The 24,931-nt window shown below is 39.7% G+C and overlaps 2 protein-coding genes across 3 annotated transcripts; one reads left to right on the top strand and one right to left on the bottom strand.

Moving 5' to 3' along the window:
- Positions 1-2,162: 2,162 nt before the first annotated feature.
- Positions 2,163-18,786, bottom strand: LOC117290053 (ABC transporter B family member 1-like). 2 transcript variants are annotated; one of them, XM_033771298.1, is made up of 14 exons: positions 18,682-18,786; positions 15,608-15,717; positions 14,421-14,917; positions 13,587-13,701; positions 12,829-13,064; positions 11,888-12,023; positions 11,299-11,522; positions 10,408-10,504; positions 9,824-10,053; positions 9,298-9,424; positions 8,791-8,924; positions 7,847-8,017; positions 7,311-7,433; positions 2,163-5,041 (listed from the first exon to the last, which is right to left on the bottom strand). In XM_033771298.1, exons 2-14 carry the CDS (start codon positions 15,708-15,710, stop codon positions 4,844-4,846), a joined length of 2,391 nt encoding a protein of 796 aa, XP_033627189.1. In that variant the 5' UTR covers positions 15,711-15,717; positions 18,682-18,786; the 3' UTR covers positions 2,163-4,843. The 2 variants fall into 2 exon arrangements, with proteins under 2 accessions (XP_033627189.1, XP_033627190.1); XM_033771299.1 differs by lacking the exon at positions 18,682-18,786 and adding an exon at positions 17,978-18,115.
- A 1,431-nt stretch (positions 18,787-20,217) lies between these two features.
- LOC117290875 lies at positions 20,218-24,676 on the top strand. The gene is made up of 7 exons (XM_033772431.1): positions 20,218-21,170; positions 21,330-21,826; positions 21,919-22,241; positions 22,324-22,526; positions 22,636-22,983; positions 23,299-23,457; positions 23,569-24,676. The coding sequence occupies exons 1-7, from the start codon at positions 20,253-20,255 to the stop codon at positions 24,043-24,045; spliced, it is 2,925 nt and encodes a 974-aa protein (XP_033628322.1). The 5' UTR covers positions 20,218-20,252; the 3' UTR covers positions 24,046-24,676.
- The last annotated feature ends 255 nt before the right edge of the window (positions 24,677-24,931 follow it).

Genomic DNA, 24,931 nt, shown 5'->3' with positions numbered 1-24,931 from the left:
GGTTAAACACTGCTCTAGAATCACAACATTGAGAAGAATTTTCATCGAGCCTGTATATATGTACAACAGTGAAATAGACTAGGGATTCTCCGCCCGGCCCTGCGGAACTCATTAACAGACAACTGCAAAAAAAGCAATCTCACATGAATCATTAGTAATTTTTATTTGTCTTCTTTCGTCTTTGTCGTTGTCTTTGATTAGATCTGTGCTGGAGACATGCAGGCGCTTTGCTCTCCAATCATGACCAAGTCCCTTGTAAACAAAAAAACGTTCCTAAACATGACAGTTATATTCGGCTGCCCGTTATTCACAGGACGTTCAATCTCATTTTTGACCTGCCCCATCCTTCTTAATTATGTTATATTTGAATTTAACTTGCATTGCTTTCACGGAAAGAAATGTAGAAAGGAAATGAACATGGCTCACTGAAGAAGTCTTCAATTTATTTGCTCAAATTGAGCCACATCATGTTTACATTGGGAAGGGGATTAACCGGTACGTCAGTCACTGTAGGAGATAGTTCTGCACGGACAGAAGTGTGTTCGATTTACCATGGAGCAATTTGCTCCATGGATTTACAGAGAAAGTGCAGCGGCCATTTTGGAGGCACGATTGTGACCTCAGTGGGAGAGCGAGCGTACGGTGTATATTCCTTTAAATAAATAAAATGTGTAATACAAATATAACACCAACTGTTATCCACATGTAGGAGCAAAAAAAGTTAATTACACTTCTTGAAAGTCCCTTTTTAGGAGAAGCCAAACGTGCCATATACGGGTCAGTTTAACTTCTTGTTCAGTAAAGTCACCAAGAATGTATTTTTAATAGATTACAGGTCATGCCCCCACAGAAAGTTACTGAAAATTTGAGCTCAATCGGTCCTCGAAGTTGCGAGATAATAATGAAAGAAACAACACCCTTGTCACACGAAGTTGTGTGCTTTCAGATGCTTGATTTCGAGACCTCAATTTCTAAATCTGAGGTCTCGAAATCAAACTTGTGGAAAATTACTTCTTTCTCGAAAACTACGCTACTTCAGAGAGAGCCGTTTCTCACGATCAACAGCTCCCTATTACTCGTTACCAAGTAATGTTTTATGCTAATGACTATTTTGAGTAATTACTAATACTAATAGTGTCCACTGCCTTTAAAAGGTGAACAACCTTGCTCTCTATTTGAGTTTCAAAGACGTTTGTATTTGCGCTTACAAACTTTTTGCATCTTACGTCAGTCCCATAACTGAACTTACAACAATACTAAACCTTCCTACGTTTCGGCCTTGAGAGGCTGTGACTTCATTCCGGTAGAGGGAGTCAATCGGAAGTATCTGACAACCACGTTGGTTGGTTTGACGTAATGTCCTCTAGGTGTGACTGCCCTATGTTCCGACACATCTATGTTCCGACACACCTATGTTCCGAAACTACTCTGTTCCGAAACCCCTCATCTTTTTTTTCGAAAACAAAGCAGTAGACGTGTTATGTGAACTAAGCTCCAATTTACGTATAGGGAAAATGTGTTTGGGGCAGTATCTCTTAGCTTAAAGGCAGTGGACACTATTGGTAATTACTCAAAAAAATTATTAGCATAGAACCTTACTTGGTAACGAGTAATGGGGAGAGGTTGATAGGTTAACACATTGTGAGAAACGGCTCCCTCTGAAGTATTTGAGAAAGAAGTAATTTTCCACGAATTTGACTTCGATACCTCAGAATTAGTTGAGGTCTCGAAATCAACTTGCATCTGAAAGCACACAACTTCGTGTGACAAGGTTGTTTTTTCTTTCATTATTATCTCGCAACTTCCACGACCAATTGAGCTCAAATTTTCACAGGTTCGTTATGTTATGTATATGTTGAGATAAACCGAGTGAGAAGACTGGTCTTTGACAATTACCAGTAGTGTCCAGTGTCTTTAATTGTTTTCGAAAACAAACCAGTAGACATGCCGTGGTACAAAGACCAGCTTTCCGAGTATTTGCCAAGTATTTGCGAAGCAGTCTATCATGATAAGCTTGTTATCGTGGTTTCTATTGTATATCATAGGAAATGACACAATTTAATTAGTGAGCACTTGTCTTGCCAACACACAGAGGAATGTAAAAACGTTTCGTTTCTAAATTAACGAAAAGCTAAGGATGCCAACTAAAAACTTCAAACAACTTTCAGGTTATTCCATTTTTTTATTCGTAGCCCATCATGTTAGTCAATGATATACGTTACCATGTACCTAATATTAACCTGTAAATCATTAATCACAATGACATCAGCCCTTTTAAAGGAACAGCTATGAAATGCAAACTGTATTAAGAGCATACGCTTGAGCAACATAAATTTAATTTGAGTAGCCAGGGCAAGCTCGTTTACCCGCTGGATTTTTCACAACATAGACTAATCCGCTGTCACAGGGAATTCCCCTCACACCCGTACACGAGTATACTCTGTAAAAGATACAGAGTATACCGCCGATTATACTCTTTAATTTAGTAAGTAGGGACCCAACCCGTGCAAATACTCATTTGTCCACCCTGGAGTAGTCAAAATACAATATCTATACCATCTAGAAGACTGTAAGTTGGCTATCAAATAGTTAATAGTCCGTAATATATTACTAGTATATTGAAACAAGCATTGGCAAATGGATTCTTGCGCACTTGAGGGTTTTAATACCCAATGTGGTTTTCAAAACACAAACTGTGTACCACAACAAAGCAACATATTGACAGGAAATGTTTTACTGCAAACTTAGAAATAGGCCTAAACGTGAAGTAGAAAAAAAGGAGAGCAAAGCAAACTGAGGAATAAAAGTGAAATCTTTTCATTTGTTGAACTTGTGTAACTTGTTACATCCTGTCCTTTTGACTTTAGGAGGATGTGAAGACCTGGATACATTGTGTTTATCTACCTGTTTCTTTGTAGGCCTGGTACACTTCCGCCATTGATTTCGCAGTTTGCAAAATGTTCAAGGATTTAAATGACCACAAAGGGTTTACTTACTGGGACTCTTAAACAAACCGCTGCCACTGGATAATTAAAGGGATAGCTTATTTCAACAAATTATGTGCAAAGAGTAAAGACTGAACGGAATGTAGGGATTCGAACCAAAACCCTGCCGCTCACATCACCATAGCTTGGGTCTGGCCCTGATAGATACCCCACTGAAGATGAAGCGTAAAGACTTAATGTATGACGTAACATGATCTGTTTCACTTGACTGCATTATAGAGTGGTTTCAGATGCGTTCCAACGATGGTTTACTGGGCCTCGCAGCGGGGGGTTGGTCGTAAAACCTGGGCTAAGTTAACTCTATGGTTAGGCTAGTCCACTAATTTTTTTGGTTTAGTTTAGCCCAGCTCAGTGGGTCAAATTAACCCTCGCGGACCAGAATATTGCGTTCCCACGCAGGGTTAGTTTAGCACTTTTAGATTAAGGACTAGTTTAACCCCACGTCTGAACGTACCCTAGGCATACTTTTGGCTTTAATGTTTATTGTTTGTTTTACTTCACAGTCAAAACCTATTACGTAGACAATTAAATACACATCTTGTTAGTCAGTTTACCTACATAGGCTTGATACTCGGCAAGCTGTTTTCAGATGTTACACATATTATTGTTATAGGGTGTTACTTTGTTTTGAGCAAGTTAAAGTTATCAATTTTATCATGTGGCTATAGTTCCAGTTCCACATTGACTGGGTTTTAAATTAGCACCCAGTCTAGACAGAGGCCTGCTTTGATCAAACGCAATTGTTTTTCTCATCTTCCATCTCTACAAATCTGATATATAGGTAGTGGTAAAACACCAAGTTTATTATTTTATTTACTCATCCATATGGATATTAATGTTTGCAATTATTTAAAAAACACTCGTAAAAATATATACTTTATTTTTGATGATTTGAAAGACAATAGTATCATCACACACTGTAATTGATCCGTCTATCTAACTCTACTAGTTTATTTTAACATTTCTTAAGTTCTAGAATTAAAATACTGCACTATGAAAAGTACAAAATTCCTATTGAATTGTAAACATCAATCTATATATAATACACAGAAAAGTATTACATTATAGGATCATGGCAGAATGTATAAAATCAAATATTCTGATCCATGCTATGATCTATTAAACATGGATCAATATACATTTAAATATATTTTTCTTCATTTAATATAAAATGCCCCTACTTTCCATAAACATTTGCCAACAGTTACTTGACCAATCATTCCAAACCATTCAACTTTCTAGCGCATTTCATACCGAAGACCCTAAAGCAACTATGCATGAAAGTACTCATTGTTCAACTCCATAAGCAACTGCAAAAATGGAGTCCGTAATACTCAAAATGTATTAGTATATTTAACCCAAAAAATGTGCAACAATTAAATTGAACTTAGGTGCTCTAAACAATAGTAACATGAGGTGAAATGTGTTAATAATCTTTTTAAAGGACATGAAAACAACATTTTTGGCGTTCAAAAGTACAAACAACTCTGTTTGTCTACATTACGGGAAGGCTCCAAATAAGAATTTCCGAGTTTGGCCGCAAAAGACTCAGAACGTATGCACATCCTTCTCAGTGAGTGGATGTGTTTACATTGAATTACTTAGGTCTTAAACCTAAATATGATGAGCAGTTAATCTGCCCAAGGCATTCAACAGCCCTACTGGTTTGTGCATGATCCAATTAAGTCCACTGTTTTGAACAGATAACATGGAAATAACAGGTGGGAGTTGCCAGCAAAAATGACGTTATTGTTCCACCTTTTTCCTTAATGGAGCTTTCCTATAATGTACCAGCAACTGAAAAAAGGAACACCAACTAGACATAAACAAATCTACCTTTAATCAAATCCACTGATCAAAATGTCTTCCTCTCCCTCATCAAGCAGAGAAATGTCATCTGTTTTGGTGTTGACAGAAGTTGTACCAGCTGCAGCACTCAACTGCCTTAGGACAAGCTTCTTGTAGATACCGCCTTTATCTACCAGCTCATGGTGGGTACCCTTCTCGGCTATTTTACCATGGCTTATGACAAGTACCTAAAAAGAATCCATAATGAGAAGTCATATAATGCTTTGATGTCAGACACTAGAGACATCTCAGTTGTAGGAACAGTCAGATTGGTGCATGAAAGCCTTTTGGGCACCTTTTTTCCAATTTGGGCCCTTTTTGGATACTTGGGGATGTTCCGAACCTAGGCACCTTATTCATATATTCTTAAAAAAGTGATGAAACCTGAGCAAGTCATCGCACAGTCTCAAAAATGTTTTAGTCTGAACTTTTCAAAGTATGGCCATATCTCTTTGTAATCTCAGGTCACTATATATGTACCTCACACGCCTTTACTCCCCACGTATCGGATAGATGGCAATTTGACCTCGTTTTAGAAGATCAGCAAAAGCCTGTTAAGGGCAAATTGTTTTGGATTGAACAAAGGCAGGTCAACTCTTGTGACAATTAAAGGCCAAAGTGAGATCTGTTGGGTACAAACCGCCAATCAAGGGGCAGATTAAAACAAAACCTTGGGGTTGATTTATCGGATAAGAGTTGATGTTAGTGAACATTCTGAAAAATATCTTGCGGCCCTGGGTCCCTCCTGATGGTACACCCTGACTCTCCCAGTTGTTTATAAACTCTGATGCATCACCAGAACTTATACAACACACTGTTCTGACACAATGTGGATTATTTTTCTCTCCCTTTGGTGACTGATTAAACTCTTTCAAGAAAATGTTAATGCTCAAAGAAAAGTTCGCGAAAAACCTGAAATTTCACGACATTGTATTACCAGGATTGTCTGCAAGGTAATATAATTCTATTTTTATTCTGTTTTCATTCTCAGAAAACAAGACCTGGTAAAAGAGAAAGTGAAAGGAAAACAGGATACGAGACCCAGTAACAAAACAAATGTGCATGTTAAGATAATAATAGCTACTGGACAATGATAAACATCCAAATTAACTTACAAACTGGGATGAACCAGAATTGACCAGATATAAGTGGTATCTAGCCTCCATCTCAGAACTATAAAGTCATTAGTGCAATTTGTATGGGTTTGATAACATTGCTTTAGGGGTAATGTAACAATGAATTGTATTCTTTATCCCGATGCAAAACTAATATCTTAAAGTATTATTTATTTATTTAATTCTGCCTAAACTGTGTTTCCTACTTCTTTAATTATTGTTGTCCTGTTACTAGTTAATTTTGTCAGGTTGCATGTTCCAGAGTGCAGCTCCTGACTCTCATATGTCTATTTTTATCCTGCTTGTTGAGTTTGCTCCAAATTGTAATTTCGTTTAGTAAGAGTCCTTGACACTGGAGCACCCTCTCAATCTTATCTCTGTTTTCCCTTCTTTTTTCCCTTCTTTCCTTGTTGAATAATGAAAAGTCCTTGTCACTTTTTAGCCAAAAGAGAAAAAAAAAAAACATGATTTGAATTTTGTCAAGGACTTTGTGCAAGTTCATATTGGGCTCATTTCAATTAAAAGCTATAAAAATAAGCAATTGTGTTTCTGCGGGCATTCAAATGCTCATTTTTGACAGAATTTTTGATGGATTCTGGAGGATTGGCACTGGTATGAATTTTGATAATCAATTTTGTCTGTTTCTAATCTTTGTTATTTACAATAAGTTGTTGACATACAAAGTTCTACCAAACACCTGATGTGGTTTCAGGTTACGAAAAGGAAGTAAACTTTGGACTCATGTTTTTAATATTCATCATTTGAATTTAAAGGAAACATTCTACCAGACCTGGAGTTACATGGATGTCACGTACATTGTGTAGACCATGGCCTCTGTTGCCCTGGTCCCGCCCTTCAAATGCCTCTTTAAGTGTTTCTCATAGACATAAAGAAAGTGCCCTTTGCATAATTGGAAATCGCCTTGCCCTCTCAAAGATGAAATTCAAGACTTGTCGACATTCATTTTGTGCCTCTAAGTTTGGAAGAAATATCTCCTTTACAAATTTATGTATTATTAAGCGAGACACTTGACCCTTATTGCTGCGTTCTTCGGATGGGACGCCAAGCCTAGGTCCTGTGTGTTACATTAAGAACCAAGGACACTTATTGTAAAGAGAAGGGGCTGGCTCAGTGTTCCTGATGCACTAAAACATAAGTGTTGTACAGGAATTGGTATCATACTTAAACAAAATGTAGCTCCACATATATCTTGCAGGACAAAATACTGAGCGCTTTGATCATCCTAGGGGTATGATAACGCCCCATATAAGAACCTGGTAATATTATCTTTATTATTGATCCAAATATTGCCAAACATTTCAGTAAATCTACTTCTACTCACCTGGGATGCATCTCTGACAGTGGAGAGCCTATGCGCTATGATCAGGACTGTGCGGCCCACCATAGCACGATCAATAGCCTCTTGTACCAAATGTTCACTTTCTGCATCAAGGGCACTGGTCGCCTAAACAAACAAATATAACAAAATAGTACACATTATGATTTGGGAAGAATTAAAATGCCAATATCTTCAACTTCAAAGTTGAAACAATTCACTTTTAAAAATGTTTTTATCCTGTAAAGTGTCTTTCAGACCACACTTCTAACTTTGTAAATGCTAAAAAGAATTTTCCTCTCGCCAAGTCGAGAGAAAACATTTCTGTGAAATTGTTTTACTAATTTCTCAAAAACTACAGCACCTCAGCTAGTAATATTGTAAGAAAAGGTTTGTACAATCATTATCTTTTAACCCTTTTAGTTTAGCGCATATCTGTGTTTATGTTTTGTGTCGTACAAAAAGTATCCACCCCCTTTAAGGGCCCGCTATCCACAAGACTTTGTCCCTCGTTCCCTTTTAAGCCAATGATTTCAACTTACCTCATCTAGGAGTAGAATCTTAGGATCCATGATGAGAGCTCTGGCAATAGCAACTCGCTGCTTCTGTCCACCGGACAAACGCACCCCTCTCTCTCCAACCATCGTCTCGTACCCTTCTTCAAATGACATGATAAAATCATGGGCGTTGGCCATCTTGGCTGCATTGAAAATCTATTCAAGACAAAGTTAATAAAACAATAAAACATACAACAATAAAACACTTTTCATATAAACAGAACAATAAAACACACACTCCATCAACAGAGGGCGCTAAAGCAGCTAGGCAGATCACAATGTAAACACAATCTACATGCCTAACAATTGGCCTAGCAATTAAGAACATCGGACTCAAGCTCTGGTGTTTATAATCAGCAGTGTGGGTTCAAATCCCAGTCGTGACACCTGTGTCCTTAAGCAAGATACTTAACCATTGCTTCGTCCTTGGGATGGGTCGTAAAGTAGTTGGTCCTGTGTGGTGTGTAACCCACATAAAAGAACCCAGAGCACTTGGAAAAGAGAAGGAGTTCGCCCCAGTATTACTGGTTTGATCGACAGCATATAGCACCACAGCACCTTCTAAACCATTACGTGGTGCTTTAAAAAGGAGTAGATCTCATACTTCAAAACGTAGTCCCACATACCTTGCAGGAAAATACTGAATGTGCACTTAGAAACGACCGTATTAAGCGCCTAATAAATGTTGTGTATTATAATTATGTACAACAGTTTTATATGCCCTGGTTTCAAGTGCAGCTGAATGTAATGGGAGACTTTTGAGACGCTTGGTGGCAGCAGACTTACCAGGTAAAATCCATTGTTCTCGGTAACGGCGCGTGCCCAGAACTAAGTAAACAATGGTCATTTACCTGGTAAGTCGTAAGTCTTTTGACACCTAGCGTTCCAAAGTCTCCCATTACAGCTGAATCATAGTATTGTGGACATACCTCTTCATCTGTTGTATCTCTCCCATATGAAATGTTCTCTTTGATTGAACAAGCAAAGAGTGAGGGCTCTTGGCTGACCATAGACATCTTACCACGGAACCACAATGGATCAAGCTCACATAAGTCAACACCACCTAGAGGAGCAAATTGTGGATTAAAGTTAATACGAGATGAACAAACACAAGGGAAATCAAAATAATTTTGGGTTATTTGAGATATCACACAAGCGCGAGTGAAATACAGAAAAATATAGCGCTTCTGTGTCCCATATCCAACGAGGCAGAACGACGCGCACCATTCTGCTTGCGCGTTAAATATGAAGTACACGTTGGAATTTGTGTTTATTTAACACTACGCGATGCTGTTTTGTCAACTTTCAAAATTGCCGCACAAACACACGCTGTGAGATGCTGTTTTATCAACTTAGAAAGTGGCCGGGGCCGCGTACATAGGCCAGTGCGCCCTCTAGTTCTTACATATTACTCTACGGTAAAAAGTTAAACTTACCAAGCTTTACTTGACCGGAGTCTGGTAAATAGAACCTCTCAATTAGATTAACTATTGTTGATTTGCCACCACCAGAGGGCCCGACTAACGCCACCATCTGACCAGGCTTCATGTTAAAAGTAACACCCTTTGGAGAAAATAAAATATAAAAAAAAGGTTGGATTTAAAACTAAGCTTGCTACAAAAACGATTGCAGTACTAATAATGTAATGATTATTCTAAATTTATCAATGTAAAGCCCAGGTTCATACTTCCATTGAATACTTCGAAGAACAAAACATCCTTTAACTCTGACAACTCACACCTGTTATCTCCATGTTATTCCTTTTCTTAGTTGGATCTGCACAAAACCAGTGGGGCTGCTGACTCTTTATCCATTAAATTTAATAACCCATGTAAGTCAAAGTAAACACACCAACTCGTGAAAAGCATGTACACATTCTGAGTTTTTGTGGCGAAACTCTCAGAAAAATCTTTATCAGAGTTTTCCGGTAATAATAATAAAACTAACGACTTATATTTTTACCTTCAGCACTTGGTTTTCTGGCCTAGATGGATAAGTGAAACACACATCATTGAACTCCAGTTCTCCATTAAAACCGATCAGTTCATGCCCTCCTTCATTTGTGACCAACGGTACTCGGTCGATCAGGTCAAAGATTCTGACCGAAGCCCCGACAGCTTTCATGAAGTCTCCGTAGAGAGCGGCTAAGAAGGCGAATGCCATGGCAACGTTGAGAGTGTAAAGCATGAAAGCTGCAAGGGTAAATTTGAATCAGTTAATAATGGCTTAAGATTTTCTGTAACAAGCCTGAATGGGGGTTAACTATAAAGAAATAGTTAACTTGTGGGTACAACTATGTATACATCTCTTTTGTGTGAGTGTTTGCTCCGTTCAGGAGAGCAGAGTGTACAAGTCCACACCGTCTATTTTCAGAGTCAGCACTCCCACAAAAGAGATTATTACGCAAGTTTACCAATTATTCATAGATTCTTATTTTTCACACCATGCCAAGCTTCAAACACCACTTAAGCCTTGAGGAGATAAGTGGAAATTGGTATAGTTATGAATAACAAGGGATTTTCTGTAAATCTTAACTAAATACTCACCTGTTAGAATACCAACGGAGATACCCTGTGTTCCACCTGTAGTTACATTCTGATGGACAAGCTTCCCTCCATACCATAGCACTAAAGTAATCGCTCCCTGGAGTCAAAAGGGAAGGTTTACATTTGGTAATCAAATTTGTGAGCAATACCTTTGAATTCAAAATCACTGTATACATGTAGGATCTTACAGGGTGTCATAGACGAGTGGTTTAGAGCATCAAATTCTTGTGGTTAAGTCATCGGGGTGTGGGTTCAAATCCTGGTCATGACACTTGTGTCCTTGAGCAAGATGCTTTACTACATGTATAACTGCTTCTCTTCAACCAGGGGTATAAATGGGTACATGCAAGGCAAGAGGTTGATTCAGAAAAGCCCACGGCAGCTCAAGGCTGTATACTTCCCAGGGAGCTGAAAAAGATTAAAGGAATGATATTGACCCGATGCCCAGGCACTAATGTAACGCGCAGGGATACAGTTATTGCAAAATGCGCTATACAACAACTAGTGGCCTAGTGGTCAAGAGCACCGAACTCAAGCTCTGGCGTTTCTGATCAGCAGAGTGTGGGCTCGAGTCCCTTAAGCAAAACACTTAACCATGATGGCTTGGTACCGTGTGTTGTTGTGTAACGACCGTGAAAGAACCCAATGCACTTATCAAAAAGAGAAGGGGTTTGCCCTGGTGTTCCTAGTTTGAATGGCTGCAGATTGCGCCACAGAACCTTGTAAACCATTACATGGTGCTATGTAAAAGGAGTAGGTCTCATAATTCAAACACAGTCACATACCTTGCATGAACATACTGAATGTTGAAGCGCCTTGAGCGTCATTGAGTGATGGATATGAGCGCTATATACATGTAAGAAGCCACCTTAATATTATGTTGCAACTAACCTGTGATACAATACCAATCAGTCCATTGAAGACACCAACTCCAAAGGACAGCGACTTGCCAAACTTGTAGCTCTTATCAATCTCTGTATCATAGGATTGCTGCGACTTTCTCTCCCCACAGAAGGATCTTACGGTGCGTATGCTGGAGATAGACTCTTCAGCAGCCACTCCTGCACTAGCCAACGCATCCTGGAAATTCTTCTGAATGTTCTTCATGAACTTTCCTGAAGAAATCAAACGATTTCAAAAAGATCTGATCACAATTAGGGCTAGAATTAGTTGGGAGGAAACCCACCAGACTGATAACCTAATATATTGATACCTGCTTTGGTTCAAAAGTTGTGAAAGTAGGACACCAAGAGACACAAGAGAATTAAACTGACAAAAAAGGTTTAAAGTTAAGTAGTTTATTGAACACGCATAGTCACATATTATTTGTTCAATGCTAATATTAACAATTTTTGATGTTATTTATCCGGAAGGAAATTGGCAGTATTAAATACAAAATATTTTGGGGTTTGAATTCAATTGAGCTCTTTTGGATTGTTTCTCCATAATGGTATTTCTGACAAATGACTCATTTTCTTACCGTACTGTACAGCACCTATTGCTACAATAGGCACCACAGATAATAGGACGCCAGTCAAAGCAGCACTCTGTGTGAACATGATGACGATGGAACCCAGGATTTGAAACAAGTATCGCACCAACATGGAAATATTGACCTGAAAAATGACAGACATTGTGCAAGTTTTCATCAATATAACTCCATCTTTAAAGGCAGTGGACACTATTGGTAATTGTCAAAGACTAGCCTTCACAGTTGGTGTATCTCAACATATGCATAAAATAACAAACCTGTGAAAATTTGAGCTCAATCGGTCATCGAAGTTGCGAGATAATAATGAAAGAAAAATAACCCTTGTCACACGAAGTTGTGTGCGTTTAGATGGTTGATTTCGAGACCTCAAGTTCTAAATCTGAGGTCTCGAAATCAAATTCGTGGAAAATTACTTCTTTCTCGAACACTATGGCACTTCAGAGGGAGCCGTTTTTCACACTGTTTTATACTATCAACCTCTCCCCATTACTCGCTACCAAGTAAGTTTTTATGCTAATAAATATTTTGAGTCATTACCAATAGTGTCCACTGCCTTTAAGTTGATGTGTTCAAGAATTCAATTCTTCCACAGATATCCTACATGTAATTGTAGAGCCTGTATTATTGCTGTTTCAATGTAACAGACTTCCATCCAATTCCACAAGATATTGTAGAATTTTGTAGAACAAGTTTGTGGTAGTTGACTGCGGCTACAACTGACAACATAGCTGCCCATCATATGAAACACAGAGAGTCATGGCCGAGTGGTTCAGGGCATCGAATTCAAGTTCTGGTGGTTAGTTCATCGGGGCGTGGGGTCGAATCCCGGTCTTGAGCAAGATGCTTCACTATAACTGCTTCGCTTCACCATGGGTTGATATTGTGAATGAAACAGTTTGAGACTCACGTAAAACAAAATTTCAACTTACCGTGACTGCATTCTGTAAGACCTGGGTGTCCGACGACAACCGATTCGTCAACTCTCCCGTCCTATTAGTGTCGAAGAATGCCACCTCCTGCTTGATGATAGCAGCAAAGAGATCCCGACGAATGCGACACACGACACGATAACCAGCAAGGGTGAAGCACCATGAGCGTATTAGGGAAGCTACTGCTCCACCAGCCGAGATGAGGAACAGGGTCAGTACTGAGCGGTTGACATCATCTAAGGGTAAATACATGTACATTGTAGAAATGGAGAGGTTAGATTTAAAGACAATGGACACCTTTGGTCAAAGACCAGTATTCTTCGTTGGTGTATCCCAGCGTATGCATAAAATAACAAATCTGTGAACATTTGGACTCAATTGGTCATCTGTGCTTTCAGATGCCTAAAAAGGCTTCAGGCCTCAAGCCTTTTAATATTTGAGTGAAAAACCACTGTTTCTCAAAAAATATGTTACTTCAGAGGGAGCAGTTTCTCACAATGTTTTAAACTATCAACAGCTATCCATTGCTTGTTACCAAGTAAGTTTTAATGATAATTTGTTTTGGAGTAATTACCAATTGTTGACAGTGCTTTTTAACAGTTGAATGTACAAATAATGAGTGGTTTAGCCATTCTGATGATGTTAGCAACTCACTCAGTCAGTCCATCGCAATGTCAACAGCTCTCAACCTAAAATCATACTTCTGTCAAAACAAATGCAATCCACAGTATACAGTTTTGAATGATTTTAACACTTACCCATTGATTTATATGTTGCTGCATCAACGACATATCCAAAGAACAGAGGAGCAGCCATTGTTGCAGCACTAGCTAGAACCAAGCTGAGCATACCAACAAAAAGCAACAGCGTTTCCTGTGGTTCAAATAAATAAGAACCAAAGTAAGTTTGAGAAGCTTGCATCAAAGCTACTGTTTAGAGAGATCGCCTAACATCACACGGCCACTTCAAAAGGCGGGCTACACTTATCTGATTTGAGCTATCGACCCAAATCAACTGCCACCAGGGGCACATTGCCACCTACTCCTTGGGCTGAAACAGGGTTTGAAAGGATGTAGGCACAGGTAACATTAGCATTGACAGATAATGTGACATTTTATGTTCAACTCAACTTTAACCCAAGTTAACAAATGACTCATTTTGCTTGATAGCATCACATTTACCCACTGAAGCTGATTTGGCTCATTTGACAACACAGTTTTTCCAGCAAAAGTGTCTAAAGCAAAATTGCTTAGTTTGAGATGTGGTAATACAGGAAATTGTCAGTTCAGGACATGAGCTTGCTTTGATATCACTGGTTGCATGTAATATGGTCAAATCTAACAAGCAATTGTGGTCACTACATGTTAGCAAAGTATAGGCTACTTGTGGCCACGAGAGAATTCACGTACCGGCTTCGCTAGTCCCAAGACCCTCCCTAAACTTGCCTGATTCTCTTTCTCTACCAATTCACTTCATGAGCTTTGCTTTGATCTCACTGGTTGAAACATGTTTGGTCAAATCTAACAAGTGCTTGTGGTCACTGCATGCTAGCAAAGTACAGGCTACTTGTGGCTGCTAAAGCATTCACTTACCGGTTTGGCTAGTCCCAAGACCCTCCCAAGACTGGCCGGATTCTCTTTCACCTTCATCTTCTCTTCTTCTTCATCAGTGAGTTCATGCTTGATCCGAATCACCTGCAGTTTCCGCAGAAACATCGGACACAATATAGCCACAATCAGCTCAATAAGAGAAAAGGCTCCTGCGCTGATCACTAGGGCATTGTATGTGACATGCATTAAGTTATACCCTGGGTCGTTCAGAATCAAGTTGAGCACGAGACCTCCTTTGACTGCTGTGTACGCCAAGCTAGCGAATGACAGAAGGATCGTGGCTATATGAAATAAGCGTTTTTTCTGGATCATGTCTGGATTGTACGGATCACTCAACTTCATCAGGGCTAGATCTTCAAGTTTTGAGAACGCATGGAAAAGAAAAAGCATCTTTACAATGCCTATGCATGCCAGCTCAAAAGTGGAACTTGTAATGCTCCATTGGGTGACACTTGATTCCATATACGAGTCATGGCCGCCTGAGGAAAGAAAATAAACAATGAATGAAAAACCACTAAACAAGAATAAAAGAAAAAAACATGGGATGCCATGGACCCCAGCTACACCAATGATACCCCAGATACGAATTCATGGAAATCTATGCAAGAGGAACTACTCCAAGAAGTGCTTGTTTAATGGGCACATGTCCTTGATATAACCCACCATACACTAATGTATTTAAACAATTCTTGCTGCTGTACCGTTATCGCTATCGCCACCATGCATCCATTGACAGCATCCATTGACAGCAAGCTTGGCCTCTGAGAGCCCAAATGCAAGGTCGAGCCCAAAGAGATTGAGGTCACCCGACTTATGTAGACATACTATTAAGCAGGGACACTGCCATTTTTGTGACAGCAGATTAAATGTCTACATTCATGAGGGACCGGGAGATCAGGGATCACTGTTTATCTTAATGATCTTCCCGTCAAGAGCGGCAAGCTCCCATTGAGCGGGTATGGAATTACACAAATCAAGAAATTGTGATTCAGTTACTACACGACCATAATTATTCTAGTCATTGTGAAAATAGGGGTTTTAACTTAGGATAGGATTCAAGTCCAATCTTGTGATTGCAAGTCCTACAGTCGTACCACTGGACCTAATTGACTTAGACGTACCATCATTGACCCTTGACCTAGGACACCAATCTTAATCAAAGTACTTACCTGCAAGCCACAGAGCAGATGAAGCACATCCATCAAGAAACACAAGCAATCTTGCAAAGTTGGTGAAGCGAATTAAGGGGAGGGTGTAATACGTCTTCCCCATGTTGAATCTGTAACAAACCATTTTGAAAATTAAAACAAAAGTTTAAAGATTGGGCAAGTACAGCAAGATTGTGGCCAGCAATCATGAATTGCTATGGTGTTAGAACTTGTATGGCACAATAATAATTACCAATATTAACTTATTGTGTACACGTACATGATTACACGCTTCAAAGCGATCAACAATACATTTAAAAACATTCAAAGTAATCTGTGGCTCCCCTTTTTGCTTTCAATGACATCAGTTCTTAGAATATGTTTGGATGATGTAATGGTGCAACCTGGGGGGGGGGGGGGGGTGTAAATGATAAGTGTATTGGGGACCTTGAGGCCATAGCCTAGGAATGTTTGGGACATGGTGTTTACAAGAAATGGGAGTGAGCCTTGGGCAACCTGTTGGCATGTTATTAAAATTAAAGGGATATGAGGGAATATGGTGAACTTAAGCTTACAACAATACCAGTACAACTTTCACTTCTCTTTAGGACAACAGGTGTCAACAACCACTGGCAGTGGCCTTCATCTTTGCTGAGAATGCACTGTGAATTGTGTGATTCAATCTTAATTTATAATTGCTTTATAAAGCAATTAAAAATACCATGTAGGCCTAAACTACAGTACTGTAAATGTGGATGGGATCTGAACTTTACGGTAAGAATTTATAACTTTTTAACAACTTTGAGTTTGATGAGTGAATTTTCTGGACCATCCTCAAGCTCAATGAGAATACAAGGAACATGTCATAGACATGACAGAGTCCTACATCCATAGAGCCAAATTTTGGCAAGATTTGATTTAAAAGAAAAGAGATTTGAATGCAAATTGCAATGGGAAAAACAAACCGTTTGTGTTGTGAGGATGATTCATTCATGACTTGTTCATGGAGACAATAGCAGAACGAACCTAAAGTAGTTCTAGTAAGAGTGGGCTTAAAAACCCCGTTACTGAAAGTGGGACGCTGCATTGAGTATAGGCCCTACTCCTTCTTTTTTTTCGAAATTTGTCATTAACGGGCAATAACCAATTTCTAAAGAAGGGAGTACATGTTTGGCCTACATATTTACAACGCTCTCCAGTAACTGTTGTTTCTCGACATAACCCCTCCCAACGACTGGAGGAGGGTTCTGTTATCGCAACTACTATGACTAGACTAGGCCTAACTAAATGATAAATTGAATATTTTATTAGGCCTATATTATTATTATTATTATATTAAATTTAAAACAAAGATTTATTATTAGTAGAACTAAACTTCTAATAAAGTATAGTATACAATTTACAGCACAAAAAGTTGCCCTACACAGTACTACACATACAAAACAGGCCTAGCTAGCTAGTGTAATAGTACAGTTAGAGTAGACTAGAGTACTAACTACTACACTCCTACAGCACACTGATATACACATAATGAATGTTTATGAGTGCAATGGTGCGAATATGTTCATGAGTTGAAAGATGGAATGTTCTATTCAACGAGGCGGAGCCGAGTTGAATGGAACATTCCAGCTTTCAACGAATGAACATTTTCCCACCATTGCACGAATGAAAAACATTCATTATTTGTTTTATATAACATCCAAGTAGATCTTTGTCATTTTGATTGAAAGATACAACTTTCAAAACAAACAAAGCGTAGGCCTACAATTTTTAATTGTAGAAGCCGAATGCTAGTAATTTTACTAATATGCCTTGCATGAACACTGCTGCGTTACCAAAGACACGCGCACGCAGTGATGTTTTTACTCAGCTTTTTCGTTCCATCCGAAAAGTACCATTGCACGCTGGCAGCGTGCAATGGTACTTTTCGGATGGAACGAAAAAGCACGGTGAGTGACTCAGCGTGTATTGGGACTTTTATTTGCTATCACGTGACGGACAATCCTTCAATCAAATGGCAAGGATCTGCTTGGGTGTTTTTTATACTATTTGTAAAGTACACAGTCCCACAGAGTCAGCACTCTAATTCTACCTCCACTATTGTAGTGTCTTGCTCAAGGACAAGTATGGCAACGTAGCCATTGTACTTGATTGGTCATGAGAATGTTCTTTGTACGTGCGGTAACCAGAGCCTAGGTACGGTGTACTACAAAAAGTACAGAGCCAGGGCCACTCCATTATCACAAGCCGGTGAATTGACACGGCCTAATCGTGAAAACCATTTTGCTCTCCCCTCCTGACTGAGCTAGCTAGAGACTATCTCTTCCTCCACACACACAGTTCAACATAATCACACACAAATTGATCAATATTTTAAATTCAAATTCTTACCTAGAATGAAAGCTTTAGTCGCCCAGTTACTGCTACCACAAACTCTAAAAAAACAAAATTGATTTGATATGATAGAAAGATCATTCATAGATAGAGCACAGAAAGACGACAGTGACATTGCAGCATGATAATGCATGCATGCAGCAGAACCATACTACTTTCTATTTATAGACGTTATGTCAACTCTCGACCAGTCAATACTTGCACAGCGCCCTCTGCCGACTCAAATTGCCAACCCTGAACCGCTGTAGAAGTTAGTTTTTTGTGCCTTCCCCAGCCTGAACGTCGGACGGACGTCATTCTTCGAGAGTTCCGGTCTCCCCCCCCCCCCCGCGAACATCTGACGTCATACTTCGAGGGGGCCAAATGTACCCCCCCCCCCCCCCGCCCCTACTCGCCCATAAAATAAATAAATGGGTTACTTGATTTTGGTCCTGTACAAATATTCCACCCCATAAAGAGGCCCTGTCATGAGAATGTTCTTTGTACGTGCGGTAACCAGAGCCTAGGTACGGTGTACTACAAAAAGTACAGAGCCAGGGCCACTCCATTGTCACAAGCCGGTGAATTGACACGGCCTAATCGTGAAAACCATTTTGCTCTCCCCTCCTGACTGAGCTAGCTAGAGACTATCTCTTCCTCCACACACACAGTTCAACATAATCACACACAAATTGATCAATATTTTAAATTCAAATTCTTACCTAGAATGAAAGCTTTAGTCGCCCAGTTACTGCTGCCACAAACTCTAAAAAAACAAAATTGATTTGATATGATAGAAAGATCATTCATAGATAGAGCACAGAAAGACGACAGTGACACACGTAGAACCCGAGAGATACCGTAGTGCGACATCCGGTTTGACCTTGCGCGTTGAAGTCTTTGTGTAAACAACGCGCGATTTATGTAAACTTGGCGAGAAACAGGGCGCCCGCGCGCGGTCAAAATGCGTTCGTGGTGGCCCGAATTTTAAAAGTTTCCCTGTGAACTCATCAACGAAAACGTTAGAAAAACTGGCGGGAAAATAGTAGACTCATGAATATTTAACATCCAAACCGACCTACGTTAGCCAATCATCATTCTAGGCCAAGCGTCACCTTCCATTCACATGTAGATCTGACGCGATCGACTGACTTCCGGACGCACATCAAGGTAAATAAACCCTTTTTTTTTTACTTTTTGCCAAAGCCCCCCCAAAAATTTCTTCAGAATAATAACAAAAGTATAAACATAGATTGTATAAATTTGCGTGAATCTATGAAATTCCCAGTACGTGATTTCTATTTGTCATATTATTTTATGAATGTCGTTGGTTTTCAATTTACTGCTTGAATTTTTTTATTTTCGTTTTGTGTAAATCTCGTCAAGGTCAATGGGGCAATTTGTAATTTGACACCCGCAACATTTCACGTGAAACGCGCTCACACGGACAACGCCACAAATGGAGTGCCGTTAAACGATGCGTTTGACGGGTGCTTTGATTGTGGTCGTTGGGGTCGCTTTACTCCTCGTAGTAAAAGTAAATTCTGCTTATTTAGGCAACGATGCTTTTGAACAAAAGGGGCCTGTACACGTAGCTGCTTTTTATGCTTATTAAAAATAAATAGTTCGGCAATCTTATGCAAATATTTCTGCCATGTATCAGGTCTAGTGTAACCAGTTATTAGTTAGAAAATGTGGGGTTTTTATGAATGAAAAAAAAAAAAAAAAAAAAAAAAAAAAAAACAGATTCTTTTTCACAGCTCAGTATAAACACTCCTCTTCTAGCAGACTTCAGGAAAATAATTAACAAACAAACAGGCTTGGCCAAACCAAGTTTGTTTTTTATTAAAAGCATCCGTCTTTTCATAATAACATTAATAATAACCAAGTAACTAAGTAAACTAGGCGAGAGTTTAATTAATAAATGCAATCCATAGGCCTACAATAAAATTTTGTGACAGTGCAAATTTGGAAAACAGTAGTTCATTTTTAAAAAAACACATCTTTGTCTATTTGTATTGTGTAATTATTTTTGTGTAATTAATAGGCCTAAACGACTTTTAATGGTCTGTCAGGGAAAACCTCATCTGTATTATAATTATTATTTTTTAACATTAAAAATTAAATCACATTGTCAAAGAAACAATTTGTGCAATAAACAAATTGTCAAAGAAACAATTTGTGCAATAAACAAAATCTAAGTTTTAACTTTAAATTATTGTTAATATAATTCAAACTTTAACATTAATTTGTTTTTCCTGTTTTTTTTTCTTTTCTGTAATACAGATTCAAAATGGATGAACATAAGAGTTTTCTGAAAAGGTTATGTAGACTGTGTGGGGGGCGGTGCTTGTCATCATTGGACACGAAGGCTGGGAAATGTGCTAAGAGTTGTGCCAAATACAGAGACAAAATTCTTAGCACATTTCAGGTTGACGTCTCCCATGATGAAGAAAGCACTCACCCCCCTCACATGTGCCATTCTTGTTATACTTGTCTGTTTCTTTTGCCTAGGAAAGCTGCCCCCGCCTGGCCACCCCACCCAAGAACAGGTGTCTGCACTGTTTGCACAAATTCTGTCCACCAACACCTCACAGCTGGTCGAAAAAAGAAGCAGAAACGCACAGGGGTTGGCAGGCCTAGAATTACCCCCGCATATGTAGAGCACTTTAGCAGTCTCCCCCCCTCACCCACAGTCTCCAGGGATAAGATTTCCAATTTTGAGCCATTGTCAAGTACAGCCTTGATAGAATGTAAAATTTGCACCCAGTTACTTGACAATGCCCTGGAGACACCTTGCATGCATCTGTTTTGTTCTGGGTGCTTGACAGCACACTATAAATCTTTCAGAGAACCTAGCGCCCCATGTCCAGTCTGTCAAGTACCAGTGCACTTCGAGAGCATCACTGCCCCCCGAGGATATTTTGCTGATTTGTTTTTTAGTACAGCTATGAAGTGCACAGCATGCAAGGTCCATGTAACTGTGGGTGAAATTTCAACCCATGTTTGTTCAGTTAACCCACCTACAGTTTCAATTGCAGATAAAATCGTTCAGCCATCCACAACTCAAAGTGAAGTCACCCAGATGTTGCTGCGTCCCCTGACTGCGCCGTTAACCCCTCAGATGGAGGCTCTCGGAGCACACATCTTGAAGACCAAGCTCGCCCAATCTGCAGACGGGTTAACCACACAGTACAGCACCGGTGGTCTGGTGAGTTGAATTATTTCCCAACTTAAGCGTTGCATTAAATTATTTATTAAGTTTAAAACTATTTTCTTTGTGTTTTTTTCCTTTTACCTCCATGCAAGGAATTTCTTAAAATGATTTGAGATGCTGATTATTTTGTATCTTTTTTTTTCTCATAATAAGCCTCTCATGACACTTTGTGTCCCCACTCCTCGGAAAAGCAGCGAGGTTGCCTCCTCCAAAACCATCCGACGGCGCTCAGAGATTTTAGACAAGACCCGTAACCTTCTCAGCAAGGGTGCAACAAAGGAGCAGCACAAAGACGAACTCAAGCTATGCCACCTGCGAAAAGATCTGCAGGGCATGTTGCGGGACTTAAAGATCAACACCATCAGGATCCCCAACATGCAGCTCCTTGCTGCGAAGGCTCACCTGGGAGTCTCTTGGAAGCGCACCAGGAAATTGAAAAGATGGTTGAGGGAGTACAACATTCTCACCGAAGGAGAAAACGCCATGCGTCATCAACAACGAGACGTCGTGGCGGACAACATCATTGCTGAAAACCTCCCCTTTTCATTCCCTGACGACGTCAATGGAGGAGTTACCATCAAGCCAGCCCCCTGCGTAGCTGTGAAGTCCCTTGTCGCTAAAGTTAGACAGCAACTAGATGCCTACCAGAAGTAAGAAAAATAGGAAAGTTGAAACAGTTCATTATTAATTTTTAAGAACATAATTGAATAGAATGCTTAAAATTTGCTCCTCTCCTCAACAGGAACAACGAGCTAACTTGGCACGAGGGCAATATCCCACAGACCGAGGTTTGGGTCAAGATCGGAGGCGACAAGGGAGGCGGGACGTTCAAACAGATGTTCCAGATCGCCAACGTTGGACGTCCCAATGCCCTTAGACACACCGTAGTTGCTTGTGCTTTCGCAGCAGGTGATACCAGCAACAACCTCAAGATTGGTCTCCTGCGCTTCTGTCAACAAGTTGCTGAGCTGCAGTCCTGCACTTGGAAGAGCCACAACATCAGACTCTTCATGTTCGGGGACTATGAGTATCTCTGCCGAGTGTATGGAATCACCGGGGCTTCAGGTAAATTCAGTTTTGTTTTTCGAAGTTCAAAAAAGCAAAATGTAGACGTATGTTCATTTTATTTTTTTCTTGTATTGAATAGGGCGACACTGCTGTCTTTATTGTGACATCACAAAAGAGGACATGCGCCAGCCCCGGGAGGAACGGACACCATCCAGGCAGAGGACTCTACAGACCCTGGACGACGACCTCCGCAGATTCAACGATGATGGCAGTAATCTCTCCAAGGCCAAACTCTTCAACAACGTGATCAGAGAGCCAATGTTTAGGATCCCGCTGACACAGGTAAACAATTTGCTAACTGTATTTAGCGCTTATAACAATTTTGTTTTTTAATTCAATGCACGTCAATGCAAATGAAGTTACAAGTTAGTTTGTTTCTTACTTATTACAGGTTTGCCCCCCCGGACTTCACATCAGTCTGGGGTTATACCTCAAGCATTTTAATAGCTTTGAGGGGGCATGTCATGACCTTGACATGCAAGTGGCGGCTGTGTTAGCGTTGCAAGATGAACATCGCACCGAGGAAGACAATCCAGCACTTGGCTCCTGCTTCAAGAGTGTCGTCTCCGTGTTGAAGAGGGCCCGGCAACTAGATCTGCAGGCAGAGGCCTTGGATGAGGAATTCCGTCAGAAAGAAGAAGACCTTGCGGACACCATCATGTCATCTGTGGAGGGAAGTGCAGATCTTCAAGCTTACATCACTGAAACAACTGCACTGCGAAAGCAACAACAACATCTGGTAAGTTTTCATAACATAAAATGTAAAACTGTCTGAGGGTTTGCTGGTAGAAATCTTTCCTTAAAATATTACTTGCAATATTCCTTAAAAAAAAATTTCATCTCCCGATGTCACACAAATTTATTTCTTGGGAGACTTAGGTTATCTTTGCATTTACATCATACATTGCCTAAGAAGTAATATTTCAACGGTTTCTACCTTCAAACCGTGTTGTTTAATGTAAACCTGTGGATATTGTTTTGTGTCACTACAAAAAGTACCCAAAACCCAATCATTTCTATTCACTATATTGCCCATGTTATTAATTTTGTTCAGTTGGCGGAGGCAAAGGATCTTCGAGAAAAGGCAGCACTTAAGCCAGGTCAAGGTCCTCTAGCTGGGCAACTTGACATCGTTCTCCAGGATTTCCGGGTGCAGCGACAAGCCTACCATGGGAAGAGTTTTGTTGGCAATCATGTCCACAAATGTTGCAAGGTATACAAATTTTATAAGACATTGTGACAAATAACAAGTATGACTAATAACAATTATAACTGATAAGTATTTTAGAGCTAAAATATTTTACCTATCTTATATATAATGCAGGAAGAAAACATCAAACTCCTAACCGACGCAGTAGTCAACAAAACCCGAGATCTTTGTCCTTCCCTGGTGGGTGAAGCAAGAACAGTCGCTGCAAAGTATGCCAAACTCTTCCAGCTGTTTGGCACTTGTCACCGGACGTTTAACACTTCATCGGTCCTGGATGGCCCAGCCGTAGATGCATTAAGCCAGGACATTAAGAACTACCTGGCTTACTTCCGAGCCACTTTTCCATCTGAGAGTGTGCCGCCGAAGATGCATCTACTAGAGGACCATGTCATCTCCTGGCTGCGGCAGTGGCACTTCGGTCTTGGCTTCCACGGCGAGCAAGGAGGGGAGTCGGTCCACGCCCATCTCAACACCCTCCGGCGTGATGTCCGAGGACTGCATGAAGAAGTGGACATTCTGCAGTCTGTCATCCGGACTCACTGGGTCATGACCAGCCCTGCCCATGCACCACCTGCTGCCTTTTCAAAATAATTTCATTTTATTAATTTCCAAATCCCAAGGTTCAATCCATAAAGAACTGGTCACTTTTTCATGATGTGTAAATAATATATTTGTAAATGTACCTTAATCTTTGGTGTACGAGCCGCAATATTTTTGAGGGTCAAAATCAATGTAATCTGCGACTTATATGCCTAAGATTGTGGTACAAGAAACGGTGTAAGTATGTATCCTTTTGATAAAATGTACATAAAATCATATGAATTGATGATGTGTAAATTATAAATTTGTAAATGCATCTTAATCTTTGGTGTACGAGCCGCAATATTTTTGAGGGTCAAAATCAATTTAATCCGCGGCTTATATGCCTAAGATTGTGGTACAAGAAACATGTGTAAGTATGTATCCTTTTGAAGAATTTTACATAAAATCATATGAATTCATGATGTGTAAATTACAAATTTGTAAATGGCCCTTAATCTTTAAGCGTATGATCCCAAAGATTTGAGGATCAAATTCAATTTCATCCGTGGCTTACAATGCCTAAAATTGTGGTACAAGAAACGTGTAAGTAAACAAACGTGTAAGTAAACAAACGTAAGTATTTCTCTTATATGCCCAAGAATGTGGTACAAAAAACAGGTGTAAGTATTTCTCCTATTAACAAAATGTACATAAACTCATAGGAATTCAGGGTGTGTAAATAATAATTTAAAAATGTACAGGTCTTAATCTTTGGGGTTTAAGCCGCATTGCTCTTTCACTTTTATTGAATTCTTTTAGGCAAGATTAATTTAGAGTGTAAGTGATTAATTTAGTTCTCAATTTATTATTTATGCACTTACCAGGTGATTAAGTAAACACTACATAGCTGTCCTCAGAGGTATTTTCTTTCACCGCAATCTGTAGAAGCTGACGG

This window comes from Asterias rubens, chromosome 5 (genome assembly GCF_902459465.1).
Source record: "Asterias rubens chromosome 5, eAstRub1.3, whole genome shotgun sequence".
Taxonomy (NCBI): domain Eukaryota; kingdom Metazoa; phylum Echinodermata; class Asteroidea; order Forcipulatida; family Asteriidae; genus Asterias; species Asterias rubens.
The sequence above is the reverse complement of the archived record's forward strand: the minus strand, read 5'-3'. Positions and strand labels throughout refer to the sequence as shown.

What these genes read in the sequence shown, in the direction of transcription:
- LOC117290875 (XM_033772431.1), top strand. Translation starts at nt 20,253, where the DNA reads ATGGATGAACATAAGAGTTTTCTGAAAAGGTTATGTAGACTGTGTGGG. An exon ending in CAACTAGATGCCTACCAGAA is followed by an intron (nt 21,827 to 21,918) that starts GTAAGAAAAATA and finishes TCTCCTCAACAG; the next exon opens with GAACAACGAGCTAACTTGGC. An exon ending in GAAAGCAACAACAACATCTG is followed by an intron (nt 22,984 to 23,298) that starts GTAAGTTTTCAT and finishes AATTTTGTTCAG; the next exon opens with TTGGCGGAGGCAAAGGATCT.
- LOC117290053 (XM_033771298.1), bottom strand. Translation starts at nt 15,710, where the DNA reads ATGGGGAAGACGTATTACACCCTCCCCTTAATTCGCTTCACCAACTTT. An exon ending in CTCCGTTGGTATTCTAACAG is followed by an intron (nt 10,054 to 10,407) that starts GTGAGTATTTAG and finishes TTACCCTTGCAG; the next exon opens with CTTTCATGCTTTACACTCTC. An exon ending in AGATTCTACTCCTAGATGAG is followed by an intron (nt 7,434 to 7,846) that starts GTAAGTTGAAAT and finishes TTGTTTGTTTAG; the next exon opens with GCGACCAGTGCCCTTGATGC.